Source organism: Periplaneta americana, chromosome 9 (assembly GCF_040183065.1).
Source record: "Periplaneta americana isolate PAMFEO1 chromosome 9, P.americana_PAMFEO1_priV1, whole genome shotgun sequence".
Taxonomy (NCBI): domain Eukaryota; kingdom Metazoa; phylum Arthropoda; class Insecta; order Blattodea; family Blattidae; genus Periplaneta; species Periplaneta americana.
Window position 1 is genome coordinate 79,312,979 of NC_091125.1, and position 19,174 is coordinate 79,332,152.

The 19,174-nt window shown below is 36.9% G+C and overlaps 1 protein-coding gene across 1 annotated transcript; it reads right to left on the reverse strand.

The window, feature by feature from the left end:
* Nucleotides 1–12,708: 12,708 nt before the first annotated feature.
* LOC138706134 (uncharacterized) lies at nucleotides 12,709–17,355 on the reverse strand. The gene is made up of 3 exons (XM_069835121.1): nucleotides 17,158–17,355; nucleotides 15,207–15,440; nucleotides 12,709–13,500 (listed from the first exon to the last, which is right to left on the reverse strand). The coding sequence occupies exons 1-3, from the start codon at nucleotides 17,323–17,325 to the stop codon at nucleotides 13,159–13,161; spliced, it is 744 nt and encodes a 247-aa protein (XP_069691222.1). The 5' UTR covers nucleotides 17,326–17,355; the 3' UTR covers nucleotides 12,709–13,158.
* Nucleotides 17,356–19,174: the final 1,819 nt, after the last annotated feature.

Genomic DNA, 19,174 nt, shown 5'->3' on the forward strand with positions numbered 1-19,174 from the left:
CTCTTGGGTTCCCTCTAGTGGTCTACCCTACTGAAATATCATATGTACTTCTGTACATCGTAATATATCTATCCAAAGTAGTTTCTTACTTGAAAATTCTGAATGAAGCAATAAGGACAGCGAGCCCTAAATTGTTCTGGTTTGAGAGAAATTCATTCTTATTAAAGATATATTTGGGTATACTTGAAAATTATTCCAGGTGTGAATATGTTACAAAGTTTGCGCTATCGTAGCCGTTTAGAATATAGAGTAGAAATAAATAAACAAACAAACAAACAAACGAACCAACCAACAAACGAACGAACGAACAAACAAAGTCTGGCATGTTTTAATAGATACTGTAGATGGATTTATTCAGCAATATTATACCTACAGATGCACTACACTATCATAATTTGGCCTTAAATCCAGTGCACAGGTCTTTTGACCGTACGTGCTTTACAAAACAAGACAAGTGCTACTTTGTAGGTTTCACCCTCTCACTTATGATTAAATCTTTATATATATATATATATATATATATATATATATATAAAATCTCTATAAAACATACAGATTAATATGAAAATGGTACAAACAAAACAATATATCCTAACATATATCTTAACATACAAAGAGGTATAAAAGTGTATAACTCAATACTTAGCATTATCCCTTCGTCAGTTAGTGTCATAAACTTCAACAGCTGCTGTTCTAAATCTAAGCTATCTCGCCTTGAAGAGAAACCGTAATAAAGTAAGGATATATTAAAAAGTATGAGTGTTAACAGATGTTTATGAATATGGCTGCGGATATGAGAATTTCAACATTTGACTGACATTTTAATGTCTGTTTTGAAAGTTATGACTAACAACATATGGGAATGACGTACAGTTTAGATGTTTCATTATTACATAAATTTCCAAATGTTTATTCTGTAATGATTAACATTAACTCATAAACTGACAGACGTACAATGATCATATCTGGCATTAATTGCACACTTTCTCAATACATCAGATTAAAATTAATTCGTTGAAACAAAGAAATGGATATATACGAGTATGTTATATTCCGTCTCAAGTTGATAGATTTTGTCATCCCAATTTATAATGCGAAATAAAATAAACATTAGTAATAGGAATAATAATAATAATAATAATAATAATAATAATAATAATAATAATAATGTGTACATAAATATTAAGTTATTCCTGGACTTAAAGGCGTTAGAAATTGCATTACTCCGAACTCTAGATAAATGTTTCGATTCCCAGGCTGTTCGGGGAAATTCGTATGAGCCATTGTAATTCTGAAACTGGAGTATTGAACGCTTTCTCTTCACGTGTGTTATGTATGAATTAATTTATCCGAAAAGTGAGTACATTAAATATAGCTAGTTTTACCTCCCAAAACAATTAGGCCTATTATTAAGTTGTTGTTAGTCAACTGTCCGAAGACAGGTCTGATTCTTACAAGTGATACAAAGAAGGCACCACTTATAAGGCAACTAGGCCAGGAGTTAATGGGGTAGGGTGGCCAGCTCCTTTTCTCCTCCATTGCATACATCGCCGACTAGCTACATATTGCACTAGTCAGACTTCAGATGCATACAAACAATAATTGTTCTTCCTCTGACACAAATCGTCAAGTGAGATGTACTGCCTGATAATAGATATACATATCAGCCAGAATCTCAATCAGAGGAAATTATTACGTTATCATACCAAAATAATATAAATTCAGCTTTAACTTTCATGATTTTTCACATTAATCTTGTGCTACAAAGAAACATTGGCAATGGAATGGACTATGTCTTTTCCACAAAAATACTTGGTTGAGACTAATTTTATGTTGGGTTTATTCGTAGCATCTCATTTCTGTCAGTGAGTTGCCGACCTCATCACTAAGCTTTTGGTTGAACTTTGGCAGTTTGGGCATCAATGGTTAAAAGTGTTTCAGTCAGCAAGAATAGCATTCTTTAATTGGTTATTTCACAACGCTTTATTAACTAGCCTACTATAGTTATCTCGCGTCTGAATGAGATGAAAGTGATAATGTCAACGAGATGAGTCCAGGGTCCGGCGCCGAAAGTTACCCAGCATTTGCTCTTAATGGTTTGAGAGAAAACCCCGGAAACCTCAACCAGTAGTAACTAATCGAACTTCAGGCTGTCAGCGTTCTCCTGTTTCAAAGCCATTCAGTCAAAGGAACGAAACTCATCAAATGTATAAGACCATTTCTTTGAGATATTCAAAACAGGAACAGTATAGTTGCAGAATCTCTTTAAAAACCTATTTGTAATCTAAACCTTCTTCTTTAAGAGTACATAGAAACTTAATTGTTTTCAGTTCCAGGCCACCAGTAACAGAGTTCAGTTCCGTCAGTCCAAATTGAAAATATTTATGGTTAAGTTGTCTCGCTTAAGATGAGTTGGTAGTGGTTCAGAATCGAGAGGGTCGTATATAAGGATTATTAGGCGGGGTTCAGGTTGATATAGTCTTCGTTAAAGTAGTCACACAGAGCAAGATTCGGGCTATATTGTTAAATTGCTCCTGGTACCGCTCTTTAACGTGGCGCAGGCTCGGCCCATTCTGACGTCCCACTCCATATGACTGGAAATAATGCCCGACAATAAACACCTTCTCTTCTGTTGTGAGAACCATAATTGCAGAAATCAACGTAACACTGGATTCATAATATGTCAAACTATTATAAGCGTGAGCGATTCAATAAATAATGCACATTTTTTTTTTTCTCGGCTGCCTTTCATTGGAAAATAATGAAATTTTATACACATATTTAAAGCTTCCTGCATTTCGTTATATAGTTTCGCTGTTTTTCGTCACGTGGCTGTAATGTAGTTTAGTTTTAAAATGGCGACTGCACGTGAAACACGTACAAAGCAGAGAGCTGTGATTGAATTTCTCTTTGCGGTGCAGGAAACCATTGCAAACATTCACAGGTGCTTACATGTCTATAGGGATCAAGTAGTGGATAGGAATACTGTCAGTCGTTGGGTTAGCAGAGTGTCAGCGACAACACGAGGTAAAGCGAGACTGTCAGATCTTCCACGCTCGGGACGACACATGCTGCTGTAACACCGGAGACAGTTGAATGCACCGATAGGCTTATTCGGGACGACAGACGAATAACATCCATACAACTTTCTGTTCTAATTGGCATCTCTGTGGATCAACAAAATTCTCCTTCTCCATGACAATCCGAAACCACACACAAGTGTCCGCACTGGTCAAGGAATCACAAAACTTGGACTGTCCTTCCTCACCCGCCCTACGGTCCGGATCTCGCACCATCTGACTTTGATTTGTTTGGTTCCCTGAAGGGAACCCGTAATCTCTGTTCCTCTCTCAAAGTGAGAGTCCAAGTTTCACAACCATACAGAACAACCGGTAATATAACTGTTTTATAAATTCTTGCTTTCAGAATTTTTGACAGCAGACTAGGTGACAAAAACTTCTCAACCGAATAATAACACGCATTTCCCATATTTATTCTGCGTTTAATTTCCTCCCGAGTGTCATTTATATTTGTTACTGTTGCTCCAAGATATTTGAATTTTACCACCTCTTCGAAGGATAAATCTCCATTTTTTATATTTCCATTTCGTACACTATTATGGTCACGAGACATAATCATATACTTTGTCTTTTCGGGATTTACTTCCGAACCTATCGCTTTACTTCAAGTAAAATTTCCGTGTTTTCCCTAATCGTTTGTGGATTTTCTCCTAACATATTCACGTCACTATCATTGCATATTAATATAATAATATAAAGAAAAATCCCATTCATAATATATTATGACTAGTGGCTTGTGCAGCAATTGCTGCAAATTAAGTCCATAAAAAGCTCAAATAAAAATTGTTCAAATTATTTTCAATGAAGAATACCAGACATTTTGATAGTTATTTGCTTCCATAATAGTGAAACATACTCCCTCTGAATGGATTTTTTAGGCCAAATAGTTTTTCTTGAACCTATCCAACTTCAGTTTTTGAGTTTCAACGCGAAAACGCAAGTATAAATGTCAGGACGATAGCAGTAGCTATTTCAGGTCATTGTGGATTGTAGGCAAAAGTTAAAAAAATGTCAGGTTTGCTAAGCTTTCGAACAATAGCATTTTCGTATAGAACTTGAAATGTAGAGCGTAAAATCATTTTATCCTACTAAGAGATCTTGCTGAAATGATCTGGAGACTACAAAATTTTCTAGGCCTCTTATTTCATCAGTAAGTAATACCTTTTGATCTTTCCTTAGGAACTGTATTTTTGCGCTCTCTCGAGCCAATACTGAAGACAATGACACATATCAATATCTACACTACACCACCATTAAGTATATATGAAAAAGACCCAAACCCACAGGGTTAATAAGTAAAAATATTTTATTTTGAATAACATTATTATCTTACTTGAGTTTTGTAGTTAGGAGAACTAGGCCTAAAATGACATACCTTAAGAAAATCTTGAAACAAATATGTATTCTTACCAAATTTGTTTTGGTCAATTATATATAACTGATACTACAACATTAACACACATGTTAAGATCAACAGAAAGTGAAAAATACTGACAATCTTTAACTGAAAGGTATATTTGAAAATAGACAAACTATGTCATTTTACCCAAGTTACTAGGGTAAAATGACACACTTAAGTTAATTTTTACATAGTTCAAAAAAAAAAAAATTGTTCTCTTAGATACACTTGCACATTCATTGTGTGCCCATAAAAACATTTCTTGCACTGTAGCCATGTTTCTTCTGGTTTATATTAGCTGTAAAATTCATTGCAGTACAGACAAGGTGCATCGTTCTCAACATCACCATCGAAGTCACTTTCTTCATCTTGGTCCCCATTGCTTAGATCCAACTGTAACTGTGTTTTTCCTCTACTTGCTGAACACCTTTCTTCTACAGCTCTTCTTTCAGCTTCCTTTAATTTTAATTGGTCATTAAAAGAGCTGCTCGATTTGGGACACTTCATGTGTCCTCTTTCTTCTCGCCACAGACCTAGTGCCAGAGGGAATCGGGAGATCTCTTGCGGTGTCACATGAGGTGAAGGCCTCGTTTGTGACGTTTCCGCTGCTGGAGCAGTTGTTGGTGATGGCTCTATCATATGTTCTTTTGCATTCCTTATTGTTTAACTGCTCTTCTGTGTTGCACCCTTTGGCCCGTCTGTAGGGTCTGCATTCGTTAGAGGTCCCTCTGTGGGCGCTGGAGGACTAAATAAGTGATCAGGAAATATGTCCGAATAGAGTGGACAAATTCTTGTTGAAGAAAGTCCACCCAATGCATTGGTGATGGTTGCAGCTTTTCCATAGACTTCAGAAAATAAGTCCGCAATTTGAAACTGTGTAATCACCCATCCAGGATGGTTCCTCAGCCACTTTGTAACCGCCTGATTATAAGTTTTCAAAGGCCCGAAGAAAGAGACTCAAGTGGCTGGAGTCGGTGGGTGCAGTGACGAGGGAAGATTGACATGACGTGTAATCACTGTTGCCAAACTCTGTGCACTATAGAGCTATAAACCCAACTCATCTTACAATGTTTTCCACAAAAGCGCTTTTTGGTGAAGTAGGTGCAAGTAAACTTCAGACTCGCCAAGCCTAGCTCATTCATAAGAGGATAAATCAGAATAACAAAATTCAATGCATATAAATATTGAAAATATATTTATTTTAGAAACTTTAGTGTTTTATATATTTTAAAGAAATCCCCATCTCACCTATTTTAAAGTCAGTCGAGCAATGAGAGAGATCCCACTATATATTACATAATTTCACAGAAGTAATCACTAATCAGCCATTGTAAACAAATTTGACACCAATTTTGCAAATCGCTATCGCTCATAATATATGGCTTCTCATTTCCAGTCAGAAACATGCACTTGAGTAAAATGACATAGTATATCATTTTAGCCAAGTAGGTGGTATGTCATTTTACCCGGAATGAAGAAGAATAAGAAGTAGTGTTAGTACGACCTATGAATTTGGATGTTGTATTGCTTTTTATAGAGGGAAATATTCATGTTTTCAGTCATGAACATTATTTCACTAATATCTGAAGCTTAAAAGGACAAAAAATACATAACATACCTCAACAATATTATATCGTCTTGCACTTTTTTCCTTTAGTTGCACCTGCTTCACCAAAAAGCGCCTTCGCTTGCTAAAACTTGGATGTAACCACTGTTTCCAGCGTCTGTGCACTATAGAGCTGTAAATTCAAACTCAGCTTACAGTGTTTTCACAAAACACATGGTATGTCATTTTACCCAAGTATGTCATTTTAGGCCTAACTCCCCTATATATAGCAGCCACTCAGTAAATTATAGAAATGAAGATCTAAATTAAGATATTCTCTACATTTACTTACATAACCACAAAACGTTTCATTTTCATGTCATCAATATAGCATCAATATAATGTACAATTAATTAAAAAATAGATGCATCATGGTATTAACTATAATAATATGTAATTTCTAATGGTAATAATGTCATCAAACCACCTCAAGTTTCGTAAATTTGAATATCTAATACACAGCTGTACTCAGAAAATTATACACTGCAGAATCAGTTTTTAATAGCAAATGGAATTGAGCTCTAAATATGTCGGCAATCCTGCAGGTCATGGCCTTCGTGTAATAGCCTATTGTTTATTGTAGTGTGTGTTTTGTTCTGAAATTCAATCAAGTCGGCCGTGATTGAATAAAATTAGTTCTCAAAACTGACAACAGATGGATTTTGGAAAATAGGAAAATTATGTAGGAAAATTCACTGAAAACTACTATTTTTCCGAAAAACTTTGGATGCCAGGCATGAAAATGAGGGGTCACTCATTAAAATCCGTTCAGCCGTTCTCCCGTAATTTCCATTACCAGTTCAAATTATATATATATATATAGATGCAGAAGAATTTATGAATCTTTATTAATGCGAACAAGCCTCCCTTCATTTTCGTGCTTTAAGTTCGTTGCCTTAATCAACTATTACAATCAACTCTATTCTGTGCAATACAGTAATAAGTCGCTTTGTTGAGATTACGCATAAAAAGAAGTTTGAAGAATGCTTGTTTTAATTTAACCAATTAGAATGCATGATTAATTTCACTGGACCAATGTGATTAGTCCAGCTGTGATTTACGGCACAAGAATACTGTACTTTTATCGCAGGCGGTGATGTCGAGTCCACGCGTGGCAGCCACTCTCCTCTTATTAGTACTTGCTGACACAATTTCGACAGCTCTGAACATACTCAGTGAAGAAGCGCTTGCTAAACACATACTTCGCAAGCTAGAGACGCTTGTATTTTCTATTTGATATAGATGCGGTTCATTTTCCTTAATGCTGCTCATCGGAGTGACTACTACCGCGGAGGAATCGGAGATTACGAATAAAGCTCTCCACCCGTGATCTCCGGTACTATCGTAGGTGGAACAAAGGACATACGGAGGGATGTGGTGGTTCGGAGCGAAGGGAAGTTGGAGGACGTAGAGCTCAAGGACGACCGACGCGTACGGATTGACGGTAGTTGGAGTGGAATAAAATGGCACCAAATCGGATATCCGTCACATGGAAATTCTTTAATTTAGTTGAAGATAATAAAGTCGCACGCTGTAAACTTTGTGGGAGAATTTACTCTATGGGTAGTGGAACTTCGAATTTGTTAGACAATTTGAAGCGATCACACAATCGCGAACTTGAAGAAAGCGCCGACAACTATGGTGGACAGCAGCTCGAACACTCAGCACAACCATCGAACAGTGCTGAAAAAGCTAAATTGGATAAACTTTTAATTCAGTTTATGTCCAATGGTATATGCAACCACTTAGCGTGGTCGAAGATGCCGGATTTAAATATCTCGTCAAGAGTTTAAACCCAAGATGTTCACTGCCGTGTCGTAACACTCTTTCTCATGTAAGTAAGTAGAGCACGTGGTTTACGTAATAAAACATTGTGATAGTGTGCAGAATTGACTAACATAAAAACTATTCATTATAATTTAACTAACCAGGGTTCTTGGTTGCTTTTTTCAATTGGTATCTACTTTTACGTGAATATTGCAGGTTCTTTAAGGCGACTTATACGACAGCGTTCAGAATACACTGCGAACGGAATTAAACGACTTAAAAACTGTTGGTCCTCCAACAGGTAAGATGGATACGTAACAGCAACATGTCGCTACGTGACAAGTGACCAATTAACTTCTGTTCTTTGGACTTATCTGTCATCAAGGGAAGTCATACAGCCGACAAAATTCCTGGTTGAATTCAAGTCATTAATTCATGGGGACTAAACAACAGAGTTTCTACCACTGTCACAGACAATGCCCTAAATATGGTTGATGCCGTCAAAAAATTAAATCTTTGCCATCTAGGCTGTAGTACGCACATCTTGAACCTTACCATAAAAGTAGGAATTTATAAGACCCCAGATTTGGGTGAATACACTGTTCAGTAATCGTCACTTTTTTGAGGTAAGTAAATTTACCTTACCGTAAAAGTATGAATTTATAAGACCCCAGATTTTGGTGAATACACTGTTCGGTAATCGTCACTTTTTTCAAGTAAGTAAATTTAACTGTTCAAAACACTTTTGAACTCTTCTAAAAAGTGTGTTTACTTTGATTTATATATAAAAGTTCTAATAAATAATTTCGTAGTTGTATGTGCAGACATAGTAACATTGCGAATGAAAAACTGAAAATCAGAAGAATTTCAGCAAAAAAGGACCCTCTAAGATTGATCGAGTATATTGTTACGAGATGAAACTCCAAACTTCAATAATGAGCCGCTTACTTGAAATGAAAGATGAGTTGATGATTGTGTTGTCAGAAAAGCCAAACACTTCTAAGACGCTAACAGGTCCGTATTTGGAAATCTCTATGTAGTGTACCAGGTTAGATAGATTCGCTGAGTAGGTCTAAATTTTAAAATGCAGGTATGTAAGTGTTTAGGGTAACATTAAGAGCCGCGGTTGTGATACTCGTACTTACTGTCAACAATAAATTATTACCATTCAAATACACATTGACGGCTAATTAGTGATACATCGTTTTCATAGTTTTAAAATTACGCAAAACATTTGATACGATTTTTTAAACTGCTTTAGTGCCATTGTTCCAAAGGTCCACAGTCTAGAAAAAAAATCTTGAAATTTCTATAAAACGTAACTTTCGAGGCAATAAAAACATATATAACTTATATGGAATATTTAAAAGGCAACTTGAGTCATATTTTACTGTTTAGATTAAAATATTGAGTTTAAGAAAGAAACTAAAGAAACGTGCGGTAATAATATAATTACAATTATCCTTAAGTTGATATCCGCTTATACTTTTTATTACAGAGGAAGAGTGACGCGTTTTAGAAGACGCAGTTCAAATACTGACACCCTTTAACACAATGATCACAATCCTGTCCGGTGAAGAATCTAAATAAATTATTTTGGACAGTAAACTTTAACCCATTGATATCACACGTTTCTTTTGTTCCATTCTGAAACTCTCTTAATGTATTTTACGTTAAACTACACCGATTAGAATAATAATTGACAAAAACTGTTTGTGAATAAACGAGTGTTTCCAGGAAAATGATAAATGTTTACATTAGCTACTGAAAAGCTTTACTTCTGCGTTAGTTTAGCAGTTAGTTTTAATGTTATTAATTTGATCAATGACATAAAACTATTACGCCTTTCCACATATGCTATGAATTTCACAACTAGAAAAAAAATGTCAGTTAACGTAGCACTTCAAGCAAAACAAGAAAAAAAGAAGAGCCGAAGAAAGAGAGAGAGAGAGATAAATAAAAAAGAAAAAACAAACAGCGAACAATTACAAACTTATTTTAAAAGATACGCGGACGTCAGTGGACTCGAATCACTACCTGATCCGATTAAAGGAATGCTCAGCGGAAAGTGCATGTCTGCGCCACAGCACATATACAACCTGCGCGGCATCAATCGGAGGTAACCGGAGGTCTCCGATTGAAAGAGCACAAACAACCGCTCCGGAGAAAAACCTAATCATAAGCAGCACTAATTTTCCTTGTCGTAATACTTTTCCTAGATTGTCTCGAAATTAATGCCCAAATGGAAAACCTGCTGCAGGGTTTGCCTGAGCCCTGGGCCATAACACAATTTTATAGTTAGAAATTTAAGTGAATTATATGTGCGTTATGCTATTTTAATTATTCCCTTTTTTTAATATAATACTATTTTTGTTTCGATAGAGGAGCTAATAGAAAAAAAAGTACGAAGCTTTTTATAAAGTGTTTCATATTGAATCGCTCTGATTTTTTTTTTCAAATAAAGAAGATAGGAGCGTAATATAAATAATTTAAAACATTCGCAGCAGGTGTATTGGATTGAATTATCATCATTGCATTGCTTCTTGAAGTAACAATTTTCCTTTCGAATCAGTTCTTATATACGTATTGAATCGAACACTTGAGACCTATTTAAAATTAAATTAAATTTTGAATGTCCCGCAGGTACTACTACCAAGTACGAATTGTCAAATGTTAAGATGCGTACACACTTAGCGAACGAACAACGAACGAATGATGAAGCGAAACTTCGTTGTTCGTTCGTTGTTTCGAGCAACGTACAAATCATCAACAAATGGTCAGAAAACATTCGCGTTCGCTGATTATCCGCAATAATGGCAGTCGAAAATATAATTATAGCAAGTGCAGCCGTTGTTATTATAGGCAGTTTAACAAAAAGAAAGTTAAAAACCAAAAGGCGATGGTGGCAGACGCCACTCTACGAAAGTCGCAATCAGTATGGAGGCAGTGACTTCATGATTTACGTCGAATGAAATCGGGACAGTTTCACAACTTCTGTCGCATTTCAGAAACAGACTTAGAAATATTACTGTGCAAAATAGGGCCAAAATTTCCAAGAAAGAACAGGTTGGCAAGAAGCAATACCTATTCAGGAAAGGCTAGTATTAACACTTCGACATCTCGCTACAGGAGATTCGTATGCAAGTTTAATGTATTTATTCAAAGTGTCGAAACAACTGACTACCAGGATTGTTCCAGAAGTATGTACAGCTATAAATGAGGAACTGGAAGATTTTATTAATGTACTACTGCAAGACTTGAAATTTTCACTATACGGATACCTCAATGATAATAATTATCTTAAAATACTAAAAAGAGAGATTTGCCTGTGTTTGTCGAGTACGCATCATGCTTACGAAAAGGCACTTTTCAGTGGCAATAATTTATTTTGTGTGCACAAGGTTGGAACTTTGTTTTTTTTTTCTGGGCTTGAATTTGTCAAAAAGCAACGATATGTTTATACGCAAACCAAGTACCACTTCATACTCCCCATTCCAGATCTTTTTGTGGACTTCTGTCTTTCCCTCCGGAATGATGTCAGTAGGGACTCAATTTTCTTTTTGACTTCTGCTGCCTACAATAAACAACAAATATGCATCCACTGAAAGTAAATAAACAAAAATAATTTTCAAATTTTGCACGTGTTTGACTTGCCTAACTTGCAACTGAACATCTTTCCAATAGCTTCCCAAACATCATGTTTTCTTACTTCATTGTGGTAAGTAGGGTGCTTGGGATTCCATAAAGTTTCCTGCTCCCTATATGCAGTAATAACATTTATAACAGTGTCTTCCGTCCACTCCAGTTTCGACATCCTGTTGGTGAAACTGAACTAAGCGCTGCGTTCTGCTACGAAATACAACCTAGTGGCAAATCCTGTCCACAACGAATACCACCTTCCTTTGATGTACCGACAAGCGACGGATCACTTCCGAAGGCAAAGCAAACGATCGGTTTGCATTTGCTGCGACGTACACACGTTCCGATTTCAATCAGCGAATGCATTCGTTTGTTGTTCGTTGTTCGTTCGCTATGTACGCACCTTTACACGGATGGTACCTGGAGTGTGGCACGGTGACGTCACGCCACTATGTGTGCGGGACCAGTTGCAATGCCGCTGTGTTTCAGCCCTTGTATTCTCTAGCCCTCATCACTGAACTTTAGATTGAGACTTGGGGCAGAGCTTGAAAGAGTTTGATATTAAGGATTGTATTCTTGGCTCTCATAATGATATACAGTAATTAAATGGGGCTGTAATAAGGAAGGACTGGTAGAACCGTTCTTGTTGGTCTGATAGTCACTATACATGTAAGCCGTTGCATGCGAGGTTCGTGGGCTCAAACCAGACCGAATGTGATGTATTTTAAAAGGCTATAAAATTATTAGTGTGGATTCCGTGCTGTAGATTTATGTAAAAGAAACTTTTCCTGATAGAGAGCTCCAGAGAAATTTGTTGGCCATCTCTGGGAGACGTCGAAATTTGGATGTGGTAGCGCTTGAGCTTCTCCTACTCTCCACCCTTTAAAAAATATTTGTCTTATTTAACGAAGCTCGGAACTGTCGAGTTTATATCGGCCGGTGTACAGAAATTTTGCTCCGCAGGAGATTTTTTTTACATGCCAGTAAATCTACTGACATGAGCCTGTCGTATTTAAGCACACTGCGTCATATTTAAACACATTGCGCTACCCAGGCCGACTCCACACCGTAATATCTACGAAACATCAAGGGCAGGTGGGAAGTTCCAGCAATGGAAATATTGTGACTCTAGGGAAGAAAGGAATATCTAGGAGTACTGAAAATTCCTCACCTAAGCGTGTGATTGTTTTAATTGCTTGTTAGTATGTATGAGACAGTTTGTGCTATTTATGAAACCATTTTTTATTCACTATCTTATATAAAGTGACGTACATATTTCCATACAGGCCAATTCAGTTTTACATATGGAACCTTATTTTCTAAATATGAAACATGTAACTCTGAACAGTTGTAACTGTTTTACCTGTTCTTTGTTCATTCTCGAAATATCTGACATGATGGACTGTTAATCCTAAAATTACACTTTTTTGTAATTGAGTAGCAATAGAGTTATATTTAATTTGAAAATTTATTTCATTCGTGTATATCAGAATTTTGTTTTCGTTTCTTTTTAAATTGCTCTGATTCTTATAAAAATGGTGTTCTTTTTAAATGCAGAACTAAGAAATTACAACTGAAAGCTTCCACAGTTACCGATATAAGAATTAAACCATGTGCATAATAGCGGGCAAACATCAGCGTATATTTCCCCCTTCATTTCAGCATGTCTACCAGAAGATAATCCTATATGCGGTGTCGGTACACGTGTAGGTGCTAGTAGTGTCATCGTAGGCGTAACTGTAGGCAGCTGGGCAGTTCTGCTTGAAGTAGGATGCAGAGTTCACAGGCCAGTCGTTGGGGTTGCACGTCTGAGGAGTGCCGTAGCTACCTCTGCAGCAGTACTGGTCGGTGTTGTAGGCGAGGCAGGAACTCTTGCAAGCCACTACTTGACCTGCACCATTGTAGACCTTCAGGCCTTCAGGACAGCCGGCGTTCAAACTGGCGGTACATCCAGCTACACCGCAGCCGTATGGGTTGTTAGGGTCAACTCCTTTGTTGACGGGTTGAATCTGTAAATTATATAATAAAAAAGGAGATATTACATTTATAACAGTGCAGATAGTGTAGTGGTTATCAATCCTTTCTTGAATTCGAAAGTCCGGGATTCTGTTCCAAGAGTTGGCTATCTTGACTTGTGTTTTTCGTGGTTTCCGAAATCCCTACATGCTACTGCCGAGATAATACCTGAATATTACAAAGTGCCATGAACCGCTTCTTCCCAAATTCTGTAACCATTCATGATCACAAGTTAATCGCCTAAATTTCGCGACAGATCAGTCATCTGTTCGGGAAGTTTTGCAACTGACTGAGTACTCTCTTCTGTCGACAGACAAGAGAGGCTGTAAAACTGTTGTGTGGCAACCATTAGAAAGTGAAATCGCACTAAAATTTTGAAGTGTAAAACAATAGCAGATAGACATTTTTCATATACGTATGCAGTACTGTTGTACCTATTAAAGATAGATTAATCGTTAACTTACGACCGAAGCTTTTGTCTATTTATAAAACCGGAAAGCGGGCGATAAGACAATTGAATACACTCCTGTGGAATGACAAGGTAACAAGGAAAACTAAGACAAGTATATATAAAACTATAATAGAAAGTATATGTACCTACGGATCTGAAACTTGGGAAATCAGAGATAGGATTAAGAAGAAATTGTTGGCTCTAAAAATGGATTACTGGCGCCGTAGTTGTCAAATTTCGAGGATGGACCACATTAGGAATCAGTATGTCCGAAATATAATGCAGGTATCAGGAGATATCTTACAATCAGTGGAAACTAAACGCCTGATATGGCATGGGCATCTCCAGAGAATGTCAGCCGATCGCTGGCCTAATAAGGTCTTCAACTGAACTCCCCGGAAAAAAAGAGAAGAGGAAGGCCAATGAAAAAATGGAGCAAGGAGGTTCAGGAGGATATGGTCTGCAGGGGTCTACAAATGGGCGATTGGCAAAACCGGAGAACTTGGAAGTTGAGAAGCGGGAGAAGGCGACAGCCGTAAAATTACTCGCAATACATACATACATATAAAACCGGAGTTCAAATTCCAAGGAATTATGTAAAATTTTTAGTCTAAAAGTTGTATCCTGGCAGTTTTATCTGGACATATTCCCATATTGCGTAATGTTTTTATAATGAACAATCATTTTTATCATCGGGCAGCCTTGTATGTTGAAATATATAAAAATTAAAATAGTTTGAAGGAGGCAGTATTTAAAATCGAGAAAAATAGTGTATGCCTAATAAAATGAGTCCAAAATCAATATATATTTGAAGAAACAAAAACTGTGAAATTGTTATTGTAACAACAGCATATCTCGAATTGTGAGCCTTTTGCTCGTCTCTTATATCAATGCAGTAACTCAAGACTTACAGGCAGATGTGACATAACCGAAAAGAAACGAGCAAACTGACCACATGGAAATATGTGCTGTTTTTACGATACCAATTTCATAGTTCTTGTTTCTATAATTATATTAATTTTAGAACCCATATATATTGGACATTTTTTCTTGTTTTTATGAATACTATCGCCACTCAAAATAATGTATCTCTTTTACACCCTATGTATATAAAAAAGTGGAATAAAATTGATTAGCATAAAATCAAGTGATGTGAACAATTATTAAGAATGAACATCTGCAGCGCAGTCCGACTAGACAAGTCTAATGATTGTACAAAGAAAGGAATAAGTACGTAAGCTTAATTACCTGTACTCCAATGTTGTAACCGTCTACGAGACTGACGTCATAGAAGTCCTGGCCACCCCATCCGGTGAGGGTGAACTCAGCCAAGGAGACGGGTGGGACTCCGCCCGCACCTGCACATTCGAGCTTGTTGCCGCAGTCGCCTGTGTCACATGGACCGATTCCACTGCCGTCGAAGCTGCAGCCAGTTCTGCCCCAGAATCGGCCTGCCCAAGAGTCGTCCGTTGAGACGCTTACCTGTGGAAAGAAAAAGATCAAGGCCTATTTTATACAGTTCTCTTTGTAGCGAAGTTTGCTAAAGATTGTCGGTTACTATGGTCGGCATTAGATTGTGGATTGTGTCAGAAGGAAAACAAAATTGAGTTCCCCAGTCCAAGGAAAATTACCCGCAAGCCCCACCATGTTCCCCAATTTGCGAACAATATATCAAATGAGACTGTAGATTTCCTTGCAGAACGATGTCTCTTAGAATCTCGGAAATGGAATCAAAGTATTATTTTCCATTACTCCGATGTTTAAAGGGCATAAAATGGAATCTAAATTATTCAATTTCTTACTTTACATAAAGGTTTTTCGCGGAAGGGAACACAGATTCTTTCCATGGACGTTCTTGCTATATTTATAGTACAAAAAGTAGGTGTAGAGGGGTGGAGCACGTTTTACTTGAATAGGCCTATTCCTGTGACATCTTTGAAATGTTGTGTTTTATTTAATGACGCTCGCAACTGCAGAGGTTATATCAGCGTCGCCGGATGTGCCGGAATTTTGTCCCGCAGGAGTTCTTTTACATGCCAGTAAATCTACTGACACGAGCCTCTCGCATTTAAGCACCTGGCCCGGGATCGAACCCGCAACCTTGGGCATAGAAGGCCAGCGCTATACCAACTCGCCAACCAGGTCGACGACATCTTTGAGTTTCATTGCGCTATTCCTATGTTCACGACGTATTATCTCATCGTACAGTACGTCAATAGCTCCTATTAGTGTCAATTAATTTGAAAAGCATTACTTTGCAGTATATTATGTGACATCGATAACTAAGAAGTGATACCTCGTATCTACAAAACTGGTCATTTATTTTAACTACAATAGACTATTACTTAGAATAGCCGTGGCGAAAATGTGACTCACGAGCACATTGTGGCTCGCAATGATAGCTCCGCATTTCCCTTGCTTCCTACCTCCCACAACTCCCACCCTCTCACTCACTGTAGTCAAATTCCGTTGCATTTGTATTTGTCCCTGACCTGCGAGTGGCGTATCGTCGCAATGTCTCTCTCAAAACCATGTACCTCTACAAAAACGAAAGTTTCAAGTAGGATGGGAGGAATACCTATGGACCTATTGCTCTCAAACGTATGGATGAAACAATGCCAGTAAATAAGTGATATTTACAAAGAAAATACGTCGATAACTTTCACAATGTGAATGTCATCTCTTGTTAGAATCTAAATAATAAATTTTGTATTGTGGTCATTTGGGAATGGCCGACTTGGAAGCTTTATAATTTTCATTTATTAAATGAGTATAATATTTTTTACTTGGTTATTTAACGACGCTGTATCAACTAATTATTTAGCGTTGATGGAATTGTTGATAGCAAGATGAGGTTCAGGCTTCGTCATAGCCTGAGCGGGAATCGAACCCATACCGAGCGCAACTCCGGGTAATCAGGAAAACGCGCTGCCGCCTGAGCCGCTCTGGTGGCCTAGTATAATCTGAAAATGTTCCTCCAAATATGTATGAGATGCTTAAAGATAACAGTAAATGTGTCGAAAGTCTACTGAGTTCCCATAATTGTATCTCTTTAGAGGTTGTATTTTGCTCTCCTCCTCCATATGGTGGCTAAGAAGTGTTTTTCGGCTTCAACAATATGGGTTTATTTTAAAAGTATTCTCTCGGTCTGCATTTTTTCTACTGTTATGGCAATTCTGCCATACTTGTATTATCTCACCTGTGCTCCAGCTCCAAGAGTGAACCCACCGTTTGCAGGGGGTTGAAGTCCGGAATTGCCCAGAGCTCCTACCCAGATAGTCTGGCCATGGTTGTTAACAAAGATGAACTCCTTGCAGAGAGCGGAGCCGATGAGGGCCAGAAGACAGAGAGCCAGTGATTGCGACATCTCGATTGATGAGTGCTGTTAGCAACCGTCGTCTTATATATCTTAAATTCTTTCACCTCATTGATCGTGAAATTGAAAACATCTGTTTTCGCTAATTATTATGTTATTATGCAGGTGTAATGTTGTTTTATGAACGCTTGAATGATAAATTTGATAAAGTATTGAATGCTATTATTCAGACTTGTTCCGTCATAAACAGTTTCCGACACCTACTTCCTTAAACAACTCGTTCCTGTTTAATGAAAATACAGCCCATTCTGGGAGTTCATTATCTTAATTCTCTTTTTCCGTTATATCTTCATAACATGGAGATAACAATGATATTAATATTGTTTATGTACCAATCATTTCAAGAAATAAATAATTGCCTCATACAACCCAAAAAAATATTTGTCATTAACAACAATGTGATCCGTCCAACAGAACATGACATAAAAACGTAGAAACAAGAAAAATATCTTCCTAATGAACATAAAGACACGTATGGAACCCATTCTTACAATTATAAAAAAAAAAAAAACATTTAGGTTTGAAAGCTTAAATAACGAAAAATAAAATTTGGATTTTGATGCTCCACTTTTTTTCTTTGAACACAAATCATCTCGATTATATATTTTGCAAATCCTTGAACACATATTATAATATGATATATCTTGAAATAAGAATAGTAATAACAATAACACGTTAACTTTAATTTTACTCTTATCTTCTTTACTTTATCCTTGTATTAAGCATAAAAAGAAAGTGTTAGGATGCTGCAAAAATCGTCTGTCTTCTATATACAATGATTTATCTAAAACGTCTGGTTGGATTTTTGTAGATATTTAGTTTATACTAGTTAATTTATTCCAAAATGATTCACATATTCTGTATACTGCGATTTATCTAAAACGTCTAGGTGGATTTTTGTTGATATTTAGTTCATACTAGAAAATTTATTCCAAAATGATTCACATGATTCTGAATACAGCGATTTATCTAAACCGTCTGGTTGGATATTTGTTGATATTTAGTTTATACTGGTTAATTTATTCCAAAATGATTCACATGATTCCGTATTCAACGATTTATCTAAAACGTCTGGGTGGATTTTTGTTGATATTTAGTTCATATTAGGTAATTTATTCCAAAATGATTCACATGATTATCTAAACCGTCTGGGTGGATATTTGTTGATATTTAGTTTATACTGGTTAATTTATTCCAAAATGATTCACATGATTCCGTATTCAACGATTTATCTAAAACGTCTGGGTGGATTTTTGTTGATATTTAGTTTATACTAGGTAATTTATTCCAAAATGATTCACATGATTCTGTATACAGCGATTTATCTAAAACGTCTGGGTGGATTTTTGTTGATATTTAGTTTATACTTACTTACTGGCTTTTAAGGAAGCCGGAGGTTCATTGCCGCCCTCACATAAGCCCGCCATCGGTCCCTATCCTGATCAAGATTAATCCATTCTCTATCATCATATCCCACCTCTCTCAAATCCATTTTTATATTATCTTCCCATCTACGTCTGGGCCTCAATAGAGGTCTTTTTCCCTCCGGCCTCCCAACTAACACTCTATATGCATTTCTGGATTCGCCCATACGTGATACATTACCTGCCCATCTCAAATGTCTGGATTTAATGTTCCTAATTATGTCTGGTGAAGAATACAATGCGTGCAGTTCTGTGTTGTGTAACTTTCTCCATTCTCCTGTAACTTCATCCCTCTTAGCCCCAAATATTTTCCTGAGAACCTTATTCTCAAACACCCTTAACCTATGTACCTCTCTCAACGTGAGAGTCCAAGTCTCACAACCATAAAGAACAACCGGTAATATATATATATATAT

What these genes read in the sequence shown, in the direction of transcription:
- LOC138706134 (XM_069835121.1), bottom strand. Translation starts at nt 17,325, where the DNA reads ATGTCGCAATCACTGGCTCTCTGTCTTCTGGCCCTCATCGGCTCCGCT. An exon ending in CTCTTGGAGCTGGAGCACAG is followed by an intron (nt 15,441 to 17,157) that starts GTGAGATAATAC and finishes TTCTTTCCACAG; the next exon opens with GTAAGCGTCTCAACGGACGA. An exon ending in GTTACAACATTGGAGTACAG is followed by an intron (nt 13,501 to 15,206) that starts GTAATTAAGCTT and finishes TATAATTTACAG; the next exon opens with ATTCAACCCGTCAACAAAGG.